At 32.3% G+C, this 16463-nt stretch overlaps 2 protein-coding genes across 2 annotated transcripts; both read right to left on the bottom strand.

Moving 5' to 3' along the window:
• Positions 1 to 10290: 10290 nt before the first annotated feature.
• LOC111409618 lies at positions 10291 to 10867 on the bottom strand. Its single transcript, XM_023039645.1, has one exon. It carries the CDS (start codon positions 10865 to 10867, stop codon positions 10499 to 10501), a length of 369 nt encoding a protein of 122 aa, XP_022895413.1. The 3' UTR covers positions 10291 to 10498.
• A 901-nt stretch (positions 10868 to 11768) lies between these two features.
• Positions 11769 to 13841, bottom strand: LOC111409619 (WEB family protein At1g75720-like). Its single transcript, XM_023039646.1, has 2 exons — positions 13649 to 13841; positions 11769 to 12459 (listed from the first exon to the last, which is right to left on the bottom strand). The coding sequence occupies exons 1-2, from the start codon at positions 13784 to 13786 to the stop codon at positions 11977 to 11979; spliced, it is 621 nt and encodes a 206-aa protein (XP_022895414.1). The 5' UTR covers positions 13787 to 13841; the 3' UTR covers positions 11769 to 11976.
• Positions 13842 to 16463: the final 2622 nt, after the last annotated feature.

Raw genomic sequence — 16463 nt, forward strand, 5'->3', positions numbered from 1 at the left:
AAGTTTTTTATGTTTTTCAACTTTTTTCAAAAATTCTTCAATTATATTTTCTTCATCTACTATATTCATCATTATTTTTGGTTTGTAATCTAGCTCTGATACCATTTCACCAGTGTGTGCAGCGGAGGGGTTAATATTTCTAAGCCAATTAAAATCTTTATAAGTATCTAAAATGTCACAATAAAATTTATAAAATTCACTATTTTTTATTAATACTTTTTCTTTGATGATTTTATTTAATTCTTCTTCTTAGATTAAGAATTAGTTTGTATATATCATTTTCTGTTTTGATTGTATTATTATCTATAGAAACGTTTTTATTTTTTAATTTTGGATCTAAATATTCTGTAAAGAATCCTTTCAGTTCTTTTTCTAAATATTCTAATTCATTTTCTGTCGCATTTCTTAGATCAATAAAATTTCCTATAATATTTGAATTTAAATTAATTAAAGATTTTTGGTTTATATTTCCTTGAGGACCTATTTGGAGGTTTTTACGCATTGTAGTGGCTTTGGTTGCAATTTTTCTATGAGGGGTATTTTTGGAAATATAGTTGTTTGAAAACTATTTTTCAAATGTTCTCATTTCTTAGTCTATTTTCAAAAACGTTCCTTTTATTTAAGCTGTTTGAATGTATTTCCCACAATTTCATGAGGGTAACGTTACAAAATTTATTTAGGGTAATTATATTATCACCCCAAAATTTATTTCCTATACCACATTATAATCATACCACAATTAAAATATATTTTCAATAAATACACCACAACAAATTTACAATTACATTCATAATCTAATAAAAACTAAAAATGGAAAAAAATGTGGTGTACTTATCATCCCAATATTATTTCTCATTTTTTTCATCCTTTAAACATTTTCACTAATTCTAAAACAAGAATTTGCAGTATCTTTTCGTCACAGAGATTTTGCATCCGGTGCATTATAGGTAGAAAATATTATCTTTTCGTCACAAAAATTTTGCACCACAATAGCATTTTTAATTGCTTTTAACGAGATTTTATTTGTAACATTATGTTAGATTCTTTAAAGTAAATTCAGACTACTTATATTTGACTTCCCATCATCCTCTCACTTTTTTTTTCAATTTTTTATGGTTTTGGTGTGTTATAGATAGAGATGAATTCATATACATGCATATACAAAAATCCAAGGAAACTGATGGATCTCATACACAAAAATCCACGAAAGCTAAAACATAAATTCATAATTTTACATGCTTGTTTTAAAATCATAATAAATCTTTTTGACTCAACAAAAAATAAGATCCTTAATTTTCAAACTCGACAAATAAATTGAAAAAATGAATTCATTTACATTGAGGAAAAAATTATCTTGTCAGTGTGAAGGCAAAAGTCGTCAGAAAAATTATGAACAATGAACTGTTGAGAAAAAATGAAGAAAAAAAATTAGGTTTTACATTTGTGGTGTAATAATAATTTATTTAATTAAAAAGTATATTAAATTTCTAATTATGTAATTTTACTTATGGATATTTTAGTAAATAAGAAATTTGTGGTGTACTTAGTAAAATTTGTGGTGGTAATATAATTACCCATTTATTTATTACACCATAATTTTATTATTTACTTAAATGACCTTAAGTAAAATTACATAATTAACCACACTTCTAAATTTACTTTTTAAAATTAAGGGTTTGTTTGGTAGTGATTATGATAACTGACTTTTTGATCGTTAGAGAGAGGAAAGTGAGTATCACCTATGAAAGAAGAAGTAAAAAATGACGGCTGAAATAGTGAAATAACAATCGAAATATTGATTTTTTGGAATGAAAAATTGCTATCAAACAAGCACTAAATAATTTTCACCGATACCACAATCATATTAACAAACTTGTCCACTATTCCCTTTGTAGTGTCGTGCTTATTCTTTAAATGAACATCTCTTTTAACAAATCTTGAGAAAAAATTCTCTCTCCAGTAACATAAGTTGTGGTTGCTGCTGTTGCGTCCAACCAGAATTGAGTTATCAGCCATTGATAACATATGTTTTGCAATCTCTCATCCTCGTTGTTCCCATGGAACTTAGTGGCATGCTCAGAATTGCAAAATTGGCTCCTCCTGTATCCACCACAATGCCTTCCAACAACTGATTCTATCAAAGTGAGATTTTATTCAATTGCATAGCTTGCATGGATCATTCCTTCGTTCCCAAGATGACATACTTTTGATTATTTTTTTATGGACAGTTAATAATCGATTTGGTACTCTCATTAATTTATAAATTGAAACAAAGCAGGATTACAACTTTTGCTTCAATATATAAGTCGAGAAAAGACACGTATATATTACATATAATAGGGAAACAAATATTGAACCGTCCTTTTTTACTTCATATATTAATAGCCTGCGCATACTATTGCAATGTTGGAGACGATTTATAAAAAAGGCTATGTAAGGGTTGATTTTTGATATATTTGTTTGACCAGTTTTAACTCGCAAGAGCGTGATCAAAACACAATTTATATGAATGTAAATTTGGACAGAGTTTCGGTATAACGATTATGCAAAATAAGGATTAAAAAGGAGTAGAAATAGAGAATACCTTAAGACAAATTGCCTTGTTACGGTGTTCACGGTGAATGACACTTGTCTCCCAAGGTTCAATGGATTCACAACTTGTGGTAGAAGCACTTCAAACCATAAGAAACCGACGAATTTTTGACAGAATTTTCCCACTACAAAGGAAATGCATGAAAATGCGATGGAATTAGAAATGAGAGAATTGTAAAAGGAGAATGAATGCTCAATGCAATTTGTGTACCCAAAATCATATCCATAGGATCCTATTTATAGATGTAGAAAGGGTGAAAATGAAGTAGTGTGGGCCAAAACATGCATCATTTCGAAAAGTTGCAACACTTGGTCAAAACTTACATCATTTCGAAAAGTTGCAACACTTCATTTCTTCCAACTTTGGTTTGCAATTTCTCATTCATCCGAAATTCGTTTCGAGATTCCAAATATACCACGACGATCTACTCGAAGAGTAGAATAAGTTGATCTATTTACTTTTATAATTTGACCATTGGATCAAGTCCAATGTTTGGTCGAAGTTGACACGTAGTCACACCTTTTCATTTTCCACTTTTACACACCTTTTCATTTTCCACTTTTACACACCTTTTCATTTTCCAATTTTTGGTTAATTATTTGAACCAATTCCTACAATTCCCTACATGAATGGAAATTCGGGTACGCATATGGAAATGTGATGATATGATGCAATGTAGAGAGGGTGCAAAAAAATACTACATCAGGGATGGTGGCTTTTGGCTTTAAACCTCCCTTAGTGAAATAGTATCGGAATTATTTGGCTAATTGGTGAACCATAGGTCTTGAACCACTCAGCCTTTGGTGTAAATCAAGACAACAATACTTACATAGATATCTTCCCTATTCTGTACTTAGTTCTCATGACTTGGTTCATTTTGATCTTAAACCCTTCTTGGTTTTTTAAGTATTCAGAGAATTCAAACCTTAAACAATTCTTATCGAAGTGGCCCCACTTCACACTTACATAGCTGACCTATTAAGAGTATTCTACCCTACTCCACTTGACTTAATCAAGATATAAGAATCATTAAAAGATAATCTTAGTCTCTATCCACTCTGCAAAAAGCACTTTAGTATCATAGGAATGAGTCAGGAATTCTAATTTCCTAAGTGTTTCATGGAATTTTCACATCTTAGTTGTCCATTTGAACCAAGATTTTGGGATCTCCAGTCAACAAGGTAGGGTTACCATTGCAAAAACTCTTACGTAGTAGGCTTTAATCCCATTTCTCTCAATAGGCAACGCACTTGATCTCTAGGCAAACTTTTCGTAAGTGGATCCGCAATATTCTCATTTGATTTCACATAATCTATGGAGATAACGTCATTTGAGATCAGTTGCTTAATGGTATTGTGTCTACGACGAATATGTCTAGACTTACCATTATACATGCTGCTTCGAGCCCTTCCAATTGTTGATTGATTATCACAATGTATACTTATTGCAGGTATTAGCTTGGGCCAACATGGAACATCTTCTAAGAAATTTCGAAGCCATTTTGCTTCTTCTCCAGTTTTGTCCAAAGCAATAAACTCCGATTTCATCGTTAATCGAGCTATACACGTTTGCTTTGTTGATTTTCATAATACAGCAGCTCCATCAATGATGAATATATAACCACTAGTGGACTTGGAATCCTTCATATCGGATATCCAATTCGCATCACAATATCCTTCTAGTACCGTAGGATATTTTGTGAAGTGTAATCCATAGGTTAAGGTATACTTCAAGTACCTTAGAATCCTCGTCAAAGCCTTCTAATGATCACGGTTTGAATTGCTTGTAAATCTACTAAGTTTATTCATCGCAAAAGTAATATCTGGTCGAGTGTAGTTTGTAATATACATAAGACTGTCAATTATTTGTGAATACCTTAGTTGTGATATGCTTTCTCCCGTATTCTTGACTAAGTGCATACTCGAATCAAGAGGAGTTCTCGCAGGACTTTCCTCAAATACGTCAAACTTCTTAAGTACTTTTTCTATGTAGTGAGATTGTGGAAGTACAATTTCATCATACGTTCTAGAGATTTTAATCCCTAGGATTACATTTGTCACACCTATATCTTTCATATTGAAATGTTTTTTTAGCATCTTTTGGTGTTAAGCAACATTTTGCGACTATTGCCCATTATTAACATGTCGTCCACATATAGACATACAATTACATAGGCATTCGGTGTATGTTTAATATATACACATTTGTCACATTCGTTGATTTTGAATCCATTTGACAATATTGTTTTGTCAAACTTTTGGTGCCATTGTTTAGGAGCCTATTTTAATCCATACAAGGACTTAACAAGTTTACACACTTTGTGTTTTTGGTTAGGAGAAATGAACCTTTTAGGTTGGTCCATGTAAATCTCCTCTTCTAACTCACCGTTTAGGAATATTGTTTTTACATCCATTTAATGAATCTCAAGATTGTGTATTGCCGCAATTGCAATTAACAACCTTATCGACGTGATTCTAGTCACGGGTGAGTAGGTATCAAAGAAGTCAAGTCCTTTTTGCCTATATCCTTTTGCAACCAATCTAGCCTTATATTTATCAATGGATCCGTCAGATTTCAATTTCTTTTTGAATATCCATTTGCATTCTAAATACTTGTTACCGGGAGGTAAATCAACCAACTCCCATGTATGATTTTGCATTATAGAATCTATCTCATTATTGATAGTTTCTTTCCAATGCGGTGCTTCGGTGTAGACATTGCTTCATCGAAAGTCTTTGGATCATCCTCTACCATATAGGTTAGAAATCTGGGCTAAACGTCTTGAAAGTCCTAACCCTTTTACTACGCCTTGGTTCTTCCCCATTTGAAATTTCATTGGTAGTTTCATATGTTCTCTTGTTAGAACTCGTATTTTCCTTATCTTTGCAAGGAAAAATATTTTCAAAGAATGTCGCATTGCTTGATTCAATTATGACCCCTTCGTGTATATCTTGTATTTCGAATTCGTGTACAAGAAATTGATATGCACTACTATTATTGGCGTATCCAATAAATATGCAATCTATCGTTTTAGGACCGATTTTCACTTGTTTAGGCTTAGGTATCTTAACCTTAGCCAAACACCCCCACACTTTCAAGTATTGGTAGGATGGAGGATGACCTTTCTATAGTTCATATGGTGTCTCTTCCATTTTCTTAAGAAGTATTTTATTAAGAAGACTATTTGCCGTTAAAATAGCCTCCCCCCACTTGTTTTGTGGTAAACCCGAACTTATTAAAATGACATTCATCGTTTCCTTAAGTGTTCGATTTTTGCGTTCTGCAACACCATTTGATTGAGGAGAGTAAAGTGCTGTTGTTTGATGAACAATTCTATATTCAGAACAAAAGTCTTCAGACGGTGCCCCATATTCACCTTCTCTATCACTATGAATATTCTTTATTCATTTTTCAAGTTGTGTTTCAACTTCAGCCTTATAAGTTTTGAATGTTTCTAAGGCTTCGTCTTTACTTCTCAAAAGAAAGACATAGCAAAATTTTGTACAATCATCAATAAATGTCACAAAGTATTTCTTACCACCTCGAGTTTGTACAAATTTTAGATCGCATATATCGCTATGGAAATTTCACAAACGGTCACTGAACTTACTTTACAAAACGATCGCTGAAGTTACAAATTTGCATAAACGGTCACTTAACTTACGAGCGCTTTCACTAAAGGTCACTAAAGTTTACAAACTTGCCACCTCGAGTTTGTACAAATTTTAGATCGCATATATCGCTATGGATCAATTCAAGAGGGGCTGTGTTCCTTTGTATTGAATGGAACGATGTTTTAGCCAATTTTGCTTCAACACATATTTCATATTTATGATTAGGATTGATTTTATGCGTCGAAATTAAATTTTGATTCATTAGTTTGGCAACAATTTGTAATTCACATGTCCTAATCGACTAGCTTACAAACATGAAAGCTCAAGCAAGTAAACGAAATTTATAGTTTTATTCATAACGACTTGCTTCGGTACAATTGTAAGAACGTTCAACTTGAACATTCCATCACACATGTATCCTTTCCCTACATACATCTCATTCTTAGACAACACAAATTTATCGGATATAAATACAAGTTTAAAATCATTCTTGCTAAGTAGAGATCCGGACACTAAATTCTTTCGTATATTTGACGCATGTAGGACATTGTTGAGGACGAGTTCTTTCTTGGATGTCATCTTCAAAGTGACTTTGCCTTGTCCTTCAACTTTGGAACTTGCAGAATTTCCTATGTATAGTTGTTCCCCATTCAATTCTTGATAGTTGGAGAACATCACCTTGTCTGGGGGGGGGGGGGGGGGGGGGGGGGGGGTGTTAAGGCTTGAAATTTGCTATTGAGGTCCTCGAGGTTCCTTGTTCACGTGTTTTGGTCCTTTAAGTTTGAATTAAAATCATAACGATTCTAATGGTGATCGTTCAGTAACCGTTAGTGATAGCGCACAAAAGTTAAGTGATTGTTTCTGCAAGTTTGTAAACCTCAGTGACCGTTTGAGTGAAAGCGCACGTAAGTTAAGTGATCGTTTCTGCAAGTTTGTTCTTGTTACAGTTGTAACAATTCTCTTTGAACTTCTTAGCCTTCTTGGAATTGTCTTTTCGTGGTGCATATTTTGGAGCCTTTCATTTCTTGTTTGTTGTCTTTGGTTCCATTTTAACAAAATTTGGACAATTTTGATCAATCAACTATATATATATATATATATATATCATTACCACCGTTTGTTTCCTTTTAAAACAAAATTCTTTAATTCTCATACTTATTTTCAACCATACATTTACACGATAAAATATTGGATGGAACGAATTGAATGAAAAAGTTTATCATGTTTTAAATTGATAAATGATAGAGTAACATGTGGTATTATGTTACCATTATATAAAGTTTGATGTACATGTAACAAGATCCTGAAATTTTTTACACGGGTCAGATCTGTCCCTCTTTCAATCAATGGACAAATCGGGACTCTCATCATTAAACATATACTTTTTTAGTCCTTAATTTTTACAAACTATTAGTACTGTATTAAGTATCCTCAGAACATTCATATGGTTCTCGTCTCTTCACATCTTGACTTCTAAAACAATCTTTATAAAAGAAAGCGTAACCACAAGTATGATAGAGTAACCTATTATTATAAACCGGCCGCTCGTAAATGTGAGGTTTGCCTCCACCTCATAAATTGCACGTTTCAATTGTACTTGGGCCATGTTGGTCGAGGTAATGATGATCTTCTCGTCGCCACGGCTTGAGTCACTAGGCAATCTGTGTCCACGCGGGGATAGAAAAACAAACCCACTCTGATGGTCTTGGGATTAACTGAATACTTCGACCATCTTCACCTCATATGTTACGCGTCTCAATTATATCAATATGATAATATAGTAAAGTTCATGGGCTTAATTCAATACTTCAAAATCGACAATCTTCACCACCTCTCAATTATGACCATACGACGTAGAACATGCTAGCGAAGTCTTTTCTAGAACAATCTGAGAAGAAAAGTCGAATTCTACAGTTTTTTGGCTCTTAAATCGTGCAATTTTTCCATAATTTAAACATCTTTCCGCCGCCGGGGTGAGTGTGTATTAGTGGGGGTGTTTTGTATTGGAATAATGCTATAGGTTTTTGAGACATTTCTTATACTTGAAGACATCGAGAGAACCTTAAAAATAATGGACAAATGTACTTGATTTGAACAAACGGAACCTATATAAATGATTTGGTCACATGGCTGGGACACCATCTTTTTCTTCTGAATATGATCATTGAGGTCTCTGTCACATTGAATAGTAAATGCAGGATTTTCGAAAAATTCCTTTCTTTTTAATCCTCCATACGGCACAAATGATGGCATTACACTTCGCGGAGAATATTTTGGAAAAATTTACATATTTGATAGAGAGAATAATTTAGGCCTCATCTGCATGTGAAGAACATATAATTCAGAATTCTCAGTGGGGTTTTTCTGTCATGAAAACCTTTGATCGTTTTCACAAGATCATAGAGTTCTCGAGCATCAGGCGGTGTTCCAATGGTGGCGATGCGGAGGTCATGCGACAGGCCCGACCTCCAAAGACTCCATGCAGCTGTTATTACTCGTCGAATTAGCATTATAATGAGGCCATTGCTGATTGTATTGAGTTTTTCAACAAGTCATCGCAGGATAGTGTCCTACTTATTGAAAGAAAATCTGATGTTATACTGTGATTTTTTTAAGTATATATCAATTTGGGCAATGTAATGATAAGCACTTTCATTGCTTGGAGATGAACAAATTGATAATTTATAGTTTATTATTAAGGGATACAATCCCACATCGAATAAAGATGAAAATATAAATCAATTTTGAAACATTCCTTTTAACAAGGTTACAATTTAAAATGTAACTCTAAATCTTAATATGGCATCGGAGCCTATTAAGCTCTAACAAACAACTATATCCAATTAAAACTAAAAAAAATAAGCATATGAATTTCAAAATTAGTTTACTAAACGAGACATCATCTTACGGGACATGCTAAGGAATCAGATACTAGTTCTCTCTGTAACTCCTCCTTCTCTTATCCTAGCTCGTCGTTGGTCCCACGTCATAGACCAATTTATAAAGGATTAGGCTACTCTTCTTAACAAGGTTGATATTTTAAGATAAAACTCCAAATCTTTATATGGCATTAGAGTCTAGTAATCTCTAATGAACAACTACAAAAAATGAGCATACGAATTTCAAAATTAGTTTGCTAAAAAGCCACCATCTTGCACGGTATGTTAAAGAATATAATCTCACATCGAATAAAAATGAAAACATAGACCAACTTATAAATTATTAGGCTATTCATCTTAATAAAGCTGATTTTTTAAGATAAAACCTAAAATTTTAATATTTATCTTACTATGTTTCTGAGTTGAGAAAGCACTCAATTTAAAATAAAAAAATAAATAAAAAATAAATAAAAATAAAAACTAAACCCTTCCCTTCTTTCATACACGAATCCTTTTTCATCTAAGAGTTAGGATCATGTTATATGACTTAGTCATTTGACGAAGCTTTTAGCTTTGTGCTCAGTATTAACCTACCACAACTCTCTTTGCATTCTAGACTTGGGTTCAAAGATTATAGGCAATCAAATGAGAATTTCATCATATTCGTTCTTGAATTAATATTTGCTGACTGTTAAGAGCATTTTCATGAAACTCTTTAAACATGAGATGCTCTCTATTTTAAAGAGACGAACTTTAAAATTGTATGCAAAGACTCTTTAAATTAACATTTAATTTAGAGGGTAGGTATGGGTCTTCAAATTCGGAGAGTGAAAATCACTCTCTATAATTAAAATGCATTCAAAGTGTTTCAATTTTCAAAGTAAAAAAATAATAAAATAATCTAGAGAAAAGCTAATTAAAATAAATTGTAAAGAAAAATAATAAATATATTTTTGCAGTAATAAAATTAGGTTTTAAATATAAAGAATTTGTTAAAGTATTTCAAAATTTTAACTCTCTAAATTCATAGATATATTCCAAATGATAAAATCACTCTTTAAAAATAGAGAATTTCTCTTAGCATATGAATGTGTATAGAGTTTATTCTAATTTTATATGTGACTCAGTCCTGGGATGGGAGCAAGTTAGTATAGTCGCATACAAGATTGCTCTTAAATATTCTTGAACAAACTATACGTGTAACTTCAATCCATTTCTAAATAGAAGAAAAAGTTAATGAATCACAACTGACTTTCATAGAACTGAATAAAAGAAAAAACAGAAGGATGAGCTTTAATTCATGATACTCATTTTCTCTTATTAAAGTAGGCCTCTATCTATGTGCCTTTGGAATTAAATTGAAAAATTTTAGTCTTTTAACTTGATAGAAGGCTCCAAACTTCAACGAGTTCTTATTCAGAATTACCCTTAATTATTGAAAGAATCCTTCCAATAAGTGGGATCAATTGCTTCTTCTTCTTCTTCTTCTTCTTTAGAGAAGGGTGCCTTTGGAGCACAGCATCATCACTTGGTTCCGGTACTAAAATTTGAGAAACGGATGGAGGATTTGCAAATCTCACAAATTTCTTTTTCTGAAACTTAATTTTTTCATCACTAGTTTCCTTTTTTACTTGTAATTTTGTAGGGTCTTTGACAAATTTGAGGTCTTCATTAATCTCTAAATCGAGCAAGTATTTTTTGTGTTGCATTAGTTGTTGAAGCTCCATTTTAGTCCTATCGAGTTCCTCTTGTAAAGTAGAGAGGCTGCTTGCCATTTGCATGCTTTAATAAAAATGAAAACATAGACCAACTTATAAATTATTAGGCTATTCATCTTAATAAAGCTGATTTTTTAAGATAAAACCTAAAATTTTAATATTTATCTTACTATGTTTCTGAGTTGAGAAAGCACTCAATTTAAAATAAAAAAATAAATAAAAAATAAATAAAAATAAAAACTAAACCCTTCCCTTCTTTCATACACGAATCCTTTTTCATCTAAGAGTTAGGATCATGTTATATGACTTAGTCATTTGACGAAGCTTTTAGCTTTGTGCTCAGTATTAACCTACCACAACTCTCTTTGCATTCTAGACTTGGGTTCAAAGATCATAGGCAATCAAATGAGAATTTCATCATATTCGTTCTTGAATTAATATTTGCTGACTGTTAAGAGCATTTTCATGAAACTCTTTAAACATGAGATGCTCTCTATTTTAAAGAGACGAACTTTAAAATTGTATGCAAAGACTCTTTAAATTAACATTTAATTTAGAGGGTAGGTATGGGTCTTCAAATTCGGAGAGTGAAAATCACTCTCTATAATTAAAATGCATTCAAAGTGTTTCAATTTTCAAAGTAAAAAAATAATAAAATAATCTAGAGAAAAGCTAATTAAAATAAATTGTAAAGAAAAATAATAAATATATTTTTGCAGTAATAAAATTAGGTTTTAAATATAAAGAATTTGTTAAAGTATTTCAAAATTTTAACTCTCTAAATTCATAGATATATTCCAAATGATAAAATCACTCTTTAAAAATAGAGAATTTCTCTTAGCATATGAATGTGTATAGAGTTTATTCTAATTTTATATGTGACTCAGTCCTGGGATGGGAGCAAGTTAGTATAGTCGCATACAAGATTGCTCTTAAATATTCTTGAACAAACTATACGTGTAACTTCAATCCATTTCTAAATAGAAGAAAAAGTTAATGAATCACAACTGACTTTCATAGAACTGAATAAAAGAAAAAACAGAAGGATGAGCTTTAATTCATGATACTCATTTTCTCTTATTAAAGTAGGCCTCTATCTATGTGCCTTTGGAATTAAATTGAAAAATTTTAGTCTTTTAACTTGATAGAAGGCTCCAAACTTCAACGAGTTCTTATTCAGAATTACCCTTAATTATTGAAAGAATCCTTCCAATAAGTGGGATCAATTGCTTCTTCTTCTTCTTCTTCTTCTTCTTCTTTAGAGAAGGGTGCCTTTGGAGCACAGCATCATCACTTGGTTCCGGTACTAAAATTTGAGAAACGGATGGAGGATTTGCAAATCTCACAAATTTCTTTTTCTGAAACTTAATTTTTTCATCACTAGTTTCCTTTTTTACTTGTAATTTTGTAGGGTCTTTGACAAATTTGAGGTCTTCATTAATCTCTAAATCGAGCAAGTATTTTTTGTGTTGCATTAGTTGTTGAAGCTCCATTTTAGTCCTATCGAGTTCCTCTTGTAAAGTAGAGAGGCAGCTTGCCATTTGCATGCTTTCTTCCCGTGCCTTTTGAAGGCTTTGCTTTGTCTCCTCTAACTCAGCAGTCACAGTTCCAAGCCTCAAAGGGATGTGGCCATATTCACTTGCTTTATCCTGCATCTGCATTTTGGCAGTCGACATCACTTTAGGAGCATGTTTGATACCAAATAAAAAATAAAATAAATAAAAATAAATAAAATTGAGCATGATTAAGAAAGAGCAACATGTTAAGATTCCCAACTTTCGATATTCATTTCCAAATAAATGGAGAATAGTTGTCGGGTTTTTTCCATTTAAACATCAATGGGATATTGTCACGTCGAACTCAATACCATTAAAAAGAGTCTAATCATATCTAACTATTGTGTCAAAAATATTTTATAAGATTTGTGGAGTGCAGCTGAAGTCAAGTTTGGGGCTAGCATCTCTACTTAGAAAGCAAAGTGATTGATTCTCTTCTCAAAGATCTTGGTACGTACATATGGCCATTAATATATTGAATATATTATTGGACCAACTCTATCTGGAAAATTAATTCGATACCGATAGTTACATATATCATTTAAATTTTATTTTTCACACGTGTAGTGGACTTTGTATTTTCCATCAAAACCTAAAACATGTACATATATGGTGACAGTTGAAACCTTAATTTAAAAGTTTGCTTGCTTTGATATAAACCACTTAATTTAAAAATTTAAGATGATAAAGAATGTCACATGTTATATCATTTAAAACCTTACAATTAATGGGCCTGTCAATAGTTCTCTCTTCGTGAACGAATTTGACCCTAGAAGTTAGATATTCCTTTTTAAGAGGACACTAATATCCCGATCTTTCTAGTTGGGAGATTGATCTAACATACTCAACACTCTTTTATTGCATGTAGACGTACATATTTTAAATATTTTACCTGAAAAATCTTACAAACGAAAACGAAAGGCATAAAGGACCACCCGAGCTCATTCTAAACTCCAACCAACAGTATTCTCTTTTAAGCGAACTTTTGTTTCTACAAAGATTTTGTTTTCACGAAGATTCTCATAAATACTTCATTAAATGAACTTTCATGAAAGGCCTCATCTTATTCACAATTTTCATCATGCCGAGCTATCTTAAAATTTAACCTTTTCACCATTTTAATAATCATATATACATAATAATTGTTGAATGAGTGGCACAAGCATTAAGAAAAATAAGAAATAACATGACAAAGAACAAATGTGAATGAATTTTGCATGAAAAATGCTGCACTAGAAAGTGCGAATTAAGCAACCATGAACCATGTGTATGTGAGAGAGAGAGAGACCTGTTTGAGTTTGTTGGCATAGAGCTCACCGGCTAAAACCCGATCGCCGAACAAGACGACGGCCTCTTTAACAGATCGGAAGGGTGCACTTGTATCAATCTCTGCGCCCACAACTCCAACTTCTTCTGCACCTTCCATAATTCTCAATCAAACAACCTGTGGGGGGTGTGTGTTGTGTGATATGTGTTTGTTTTGAGTGATTTATTTGTTGATCGGAGGTTCGTTTCTTGGCATCCACTTCTCTGGAATTCTTAGTTCTGTTGCCATTTGATTTACGGGTTTTTAGTGGATTTAATTGGTGGGCCCATTTTTTGTATTTGTCGCCCCGACTCAATTAAAATTTGACAGGAGGCCCACACAGTTTTTTAATTAATTGGAAAATTACACAAAAAACATGGATTTAACATTTCATTATCAAAAATCAGATTATTGAAAATTTTATTCAAAAATCAAGTACTAATTAAACTATTATTGTATATAAAATATATATATTAAATTAACATCTTCCATTGTTTACATTTCTATTCATTAAATGCTTTCTCTCTCAAACACCTCCACCTCCACCTACACCCCTACACCCACCCACGCACACCCACACTCACTCCCTCCCCCGCCCAAAAGTAAATATCTCCATTCCAGGTATGTATTTTTTCCCATTCTTTCAATTCTTTCCCTAAAAAAAAATAAATAATAAATAGTAATAATAATAAATAAAACAAAAATAAAATAAAATTCCGTCTCCATACAACAACATTTTCTCTCGCTGTAGATTCGATTGTCGTCTTCCTCTGACCATCATCTTCTTCCTATCGTCCTTTACGAGTGCGATAAGGTTGGAGTTACTAGAAGTGGTGGTGGTTGTGCGAATCTACGACACTGGTGTGGGTACAGTGGTGGCGATGATTACTTCTAGTTTATATAACTTGGCATGGGAGTCATGTCTAATAAGTGGTATCGGGTTTATTCAATAAGTACTGTTATGCAGCTTCACTGCGTCTACAACTCCAATTTAAGTGGCACTACATGATTAGTTAAAGGGTAAATGAGGCCCAATGCCCTATTAAACTAATGAAATTGAATAATACCCTTTTAAAACTAATTAAACCATTTAATACGTAATTAATACGCCCTAAAAGTCCCAACCTCCCCAAAAACGTAATTCAATATCCCCAATTCGAGAAGACGAACAGTCTTTTTCCACTCGAGGCTTCTCCTCTTTCGAATTTGTTGTTATAACATGCAATGCAAATTCTGCATCTGTAACCATATTCGTTGATGGAGGTCTTAGAAACTAATTGTTGTTCCTTAGTTCAATAATCGAACGGAACCAGGGGTCTTGTCTTCTTTTCCTTGTGCGCATCTCGCCCAATTTAATTTTGTGAAAGAAGTAAGATCCTAAAGCAATCAATTATTTAATTATCTCAGCTTTTGGGCTTTGTTTTTGTTTAATGTTTTTCATTTGTATAGTATGAATTAAGCGGTCCCAATTGTAAGACAGCTTCAATCGTTGTTCAGTTTCAAGTTTTCTGGACAATGAAAGTTTTAATTGGCGTTAAATGTTGTGTGTGTATTATGTTGTGTTGTAGTTCGAGTTTGCTCTTAGAGATGCTTTTGTTCAATATGTAATTTATGGGAATGTTCAGAATGGTTTGCTTGTAATCTTCCGATTTGTGTAGTCATTAGCAAACTCAAATATGTGTTGCCTTCTTAGGTGAAAATGAGTTGTTGAAAAAACTTAATGTGAATAAACAAGAAGAAACAGAAAGTATGAGTAAATTTATTCTTATTTAACGGAAATTACAAGATTTTGAGGTTGAATCTTTACTTTCCTAGTTGGTATTTCGCTGTTGCCGGTCGTTTGGATCTTAATGTCTTTTAAAGGTAAGATTTATAGAGTCTTCTCTACTGTGATTTATTGTTTTTGTGAAAATTCGAGAAGTTTGGATTTTTTGTGTGGAATTGAATGTTTGATTCAAATACATCACTAAATTAATCCATTAGGGATAAAGTTAGGCAACTGGATAAATCTTTACTTATGTATCTTGGCTACTGGATAAATTTGGAAAAGGCTGTGGAAAGAGAGGAAAGGTTAAGGATTTGGAGGCAGGTTTTGAACATATAGATGATGAAAGGAGATTGGGTACCCATTTCTTTCTGGGATAACTGCTGGAGCAAAGTTGTTTGAAGATGTTGCAGATTGGTCTCCATTAGTTGAAGTGGAATTTAAATGAGGAGAAAAGAGCATGTTGGCAATGGGATTAGGTTTGGTTTGAACTTTATAATGTAAATAATTGACATTCATGAAGTCTCTTTTGATGATTTTACTATTGTGATTGGGAATATGTTTGAAAATAATATTGCTGAACTTGAGAAGAAATTAATTGTGTCAATACATATGAAAATATAGCTTTGAATAAATTAAATCAATGCATACAAGGTGTTTAACGAAAGGAGAATGTGAAAAATTAAAAAAAGTCGCACAATCTCATTTGAGTAATTAACTAGATACATTTGTGTGCATTTTTTGAGTATTGAACATACAAATTCATGCTTTGTTTTATACTAATACATAAAATATAGTTTTCAATCAATTAGATTGATGCATGAAATGTATTTCTTCAAAGAGAATGTGAAAAAGTGACCGAATGTAACATTTCTAGAAAAAAAAAGTCACATTTTCTCATTGAAACAATTAACTAGATGCATATGTGTGCATTTTTTTGAAAATTCGAACATACAAAATTAAGCCTTGTCTTCTATAATACATATGAAAAGTAAAACTTTGAATCAATTAGATTGATGCATGCAAAGTTTT

Source organism: Olea europaea, chromosome 14 (assembly GCF_002742605.1).
Source record: "Olea europaea var. sylvestris chromosome 14, O_europaea_v1, whole genome shotgun sequence".
NCBI classification, from domain to species: domain Eukaryota; kingdom Viridiplantae; phylum Streptophyta; class Magnoliopsida; order Lamiales; family Oleaceae; genus Olea; species Olea europaea.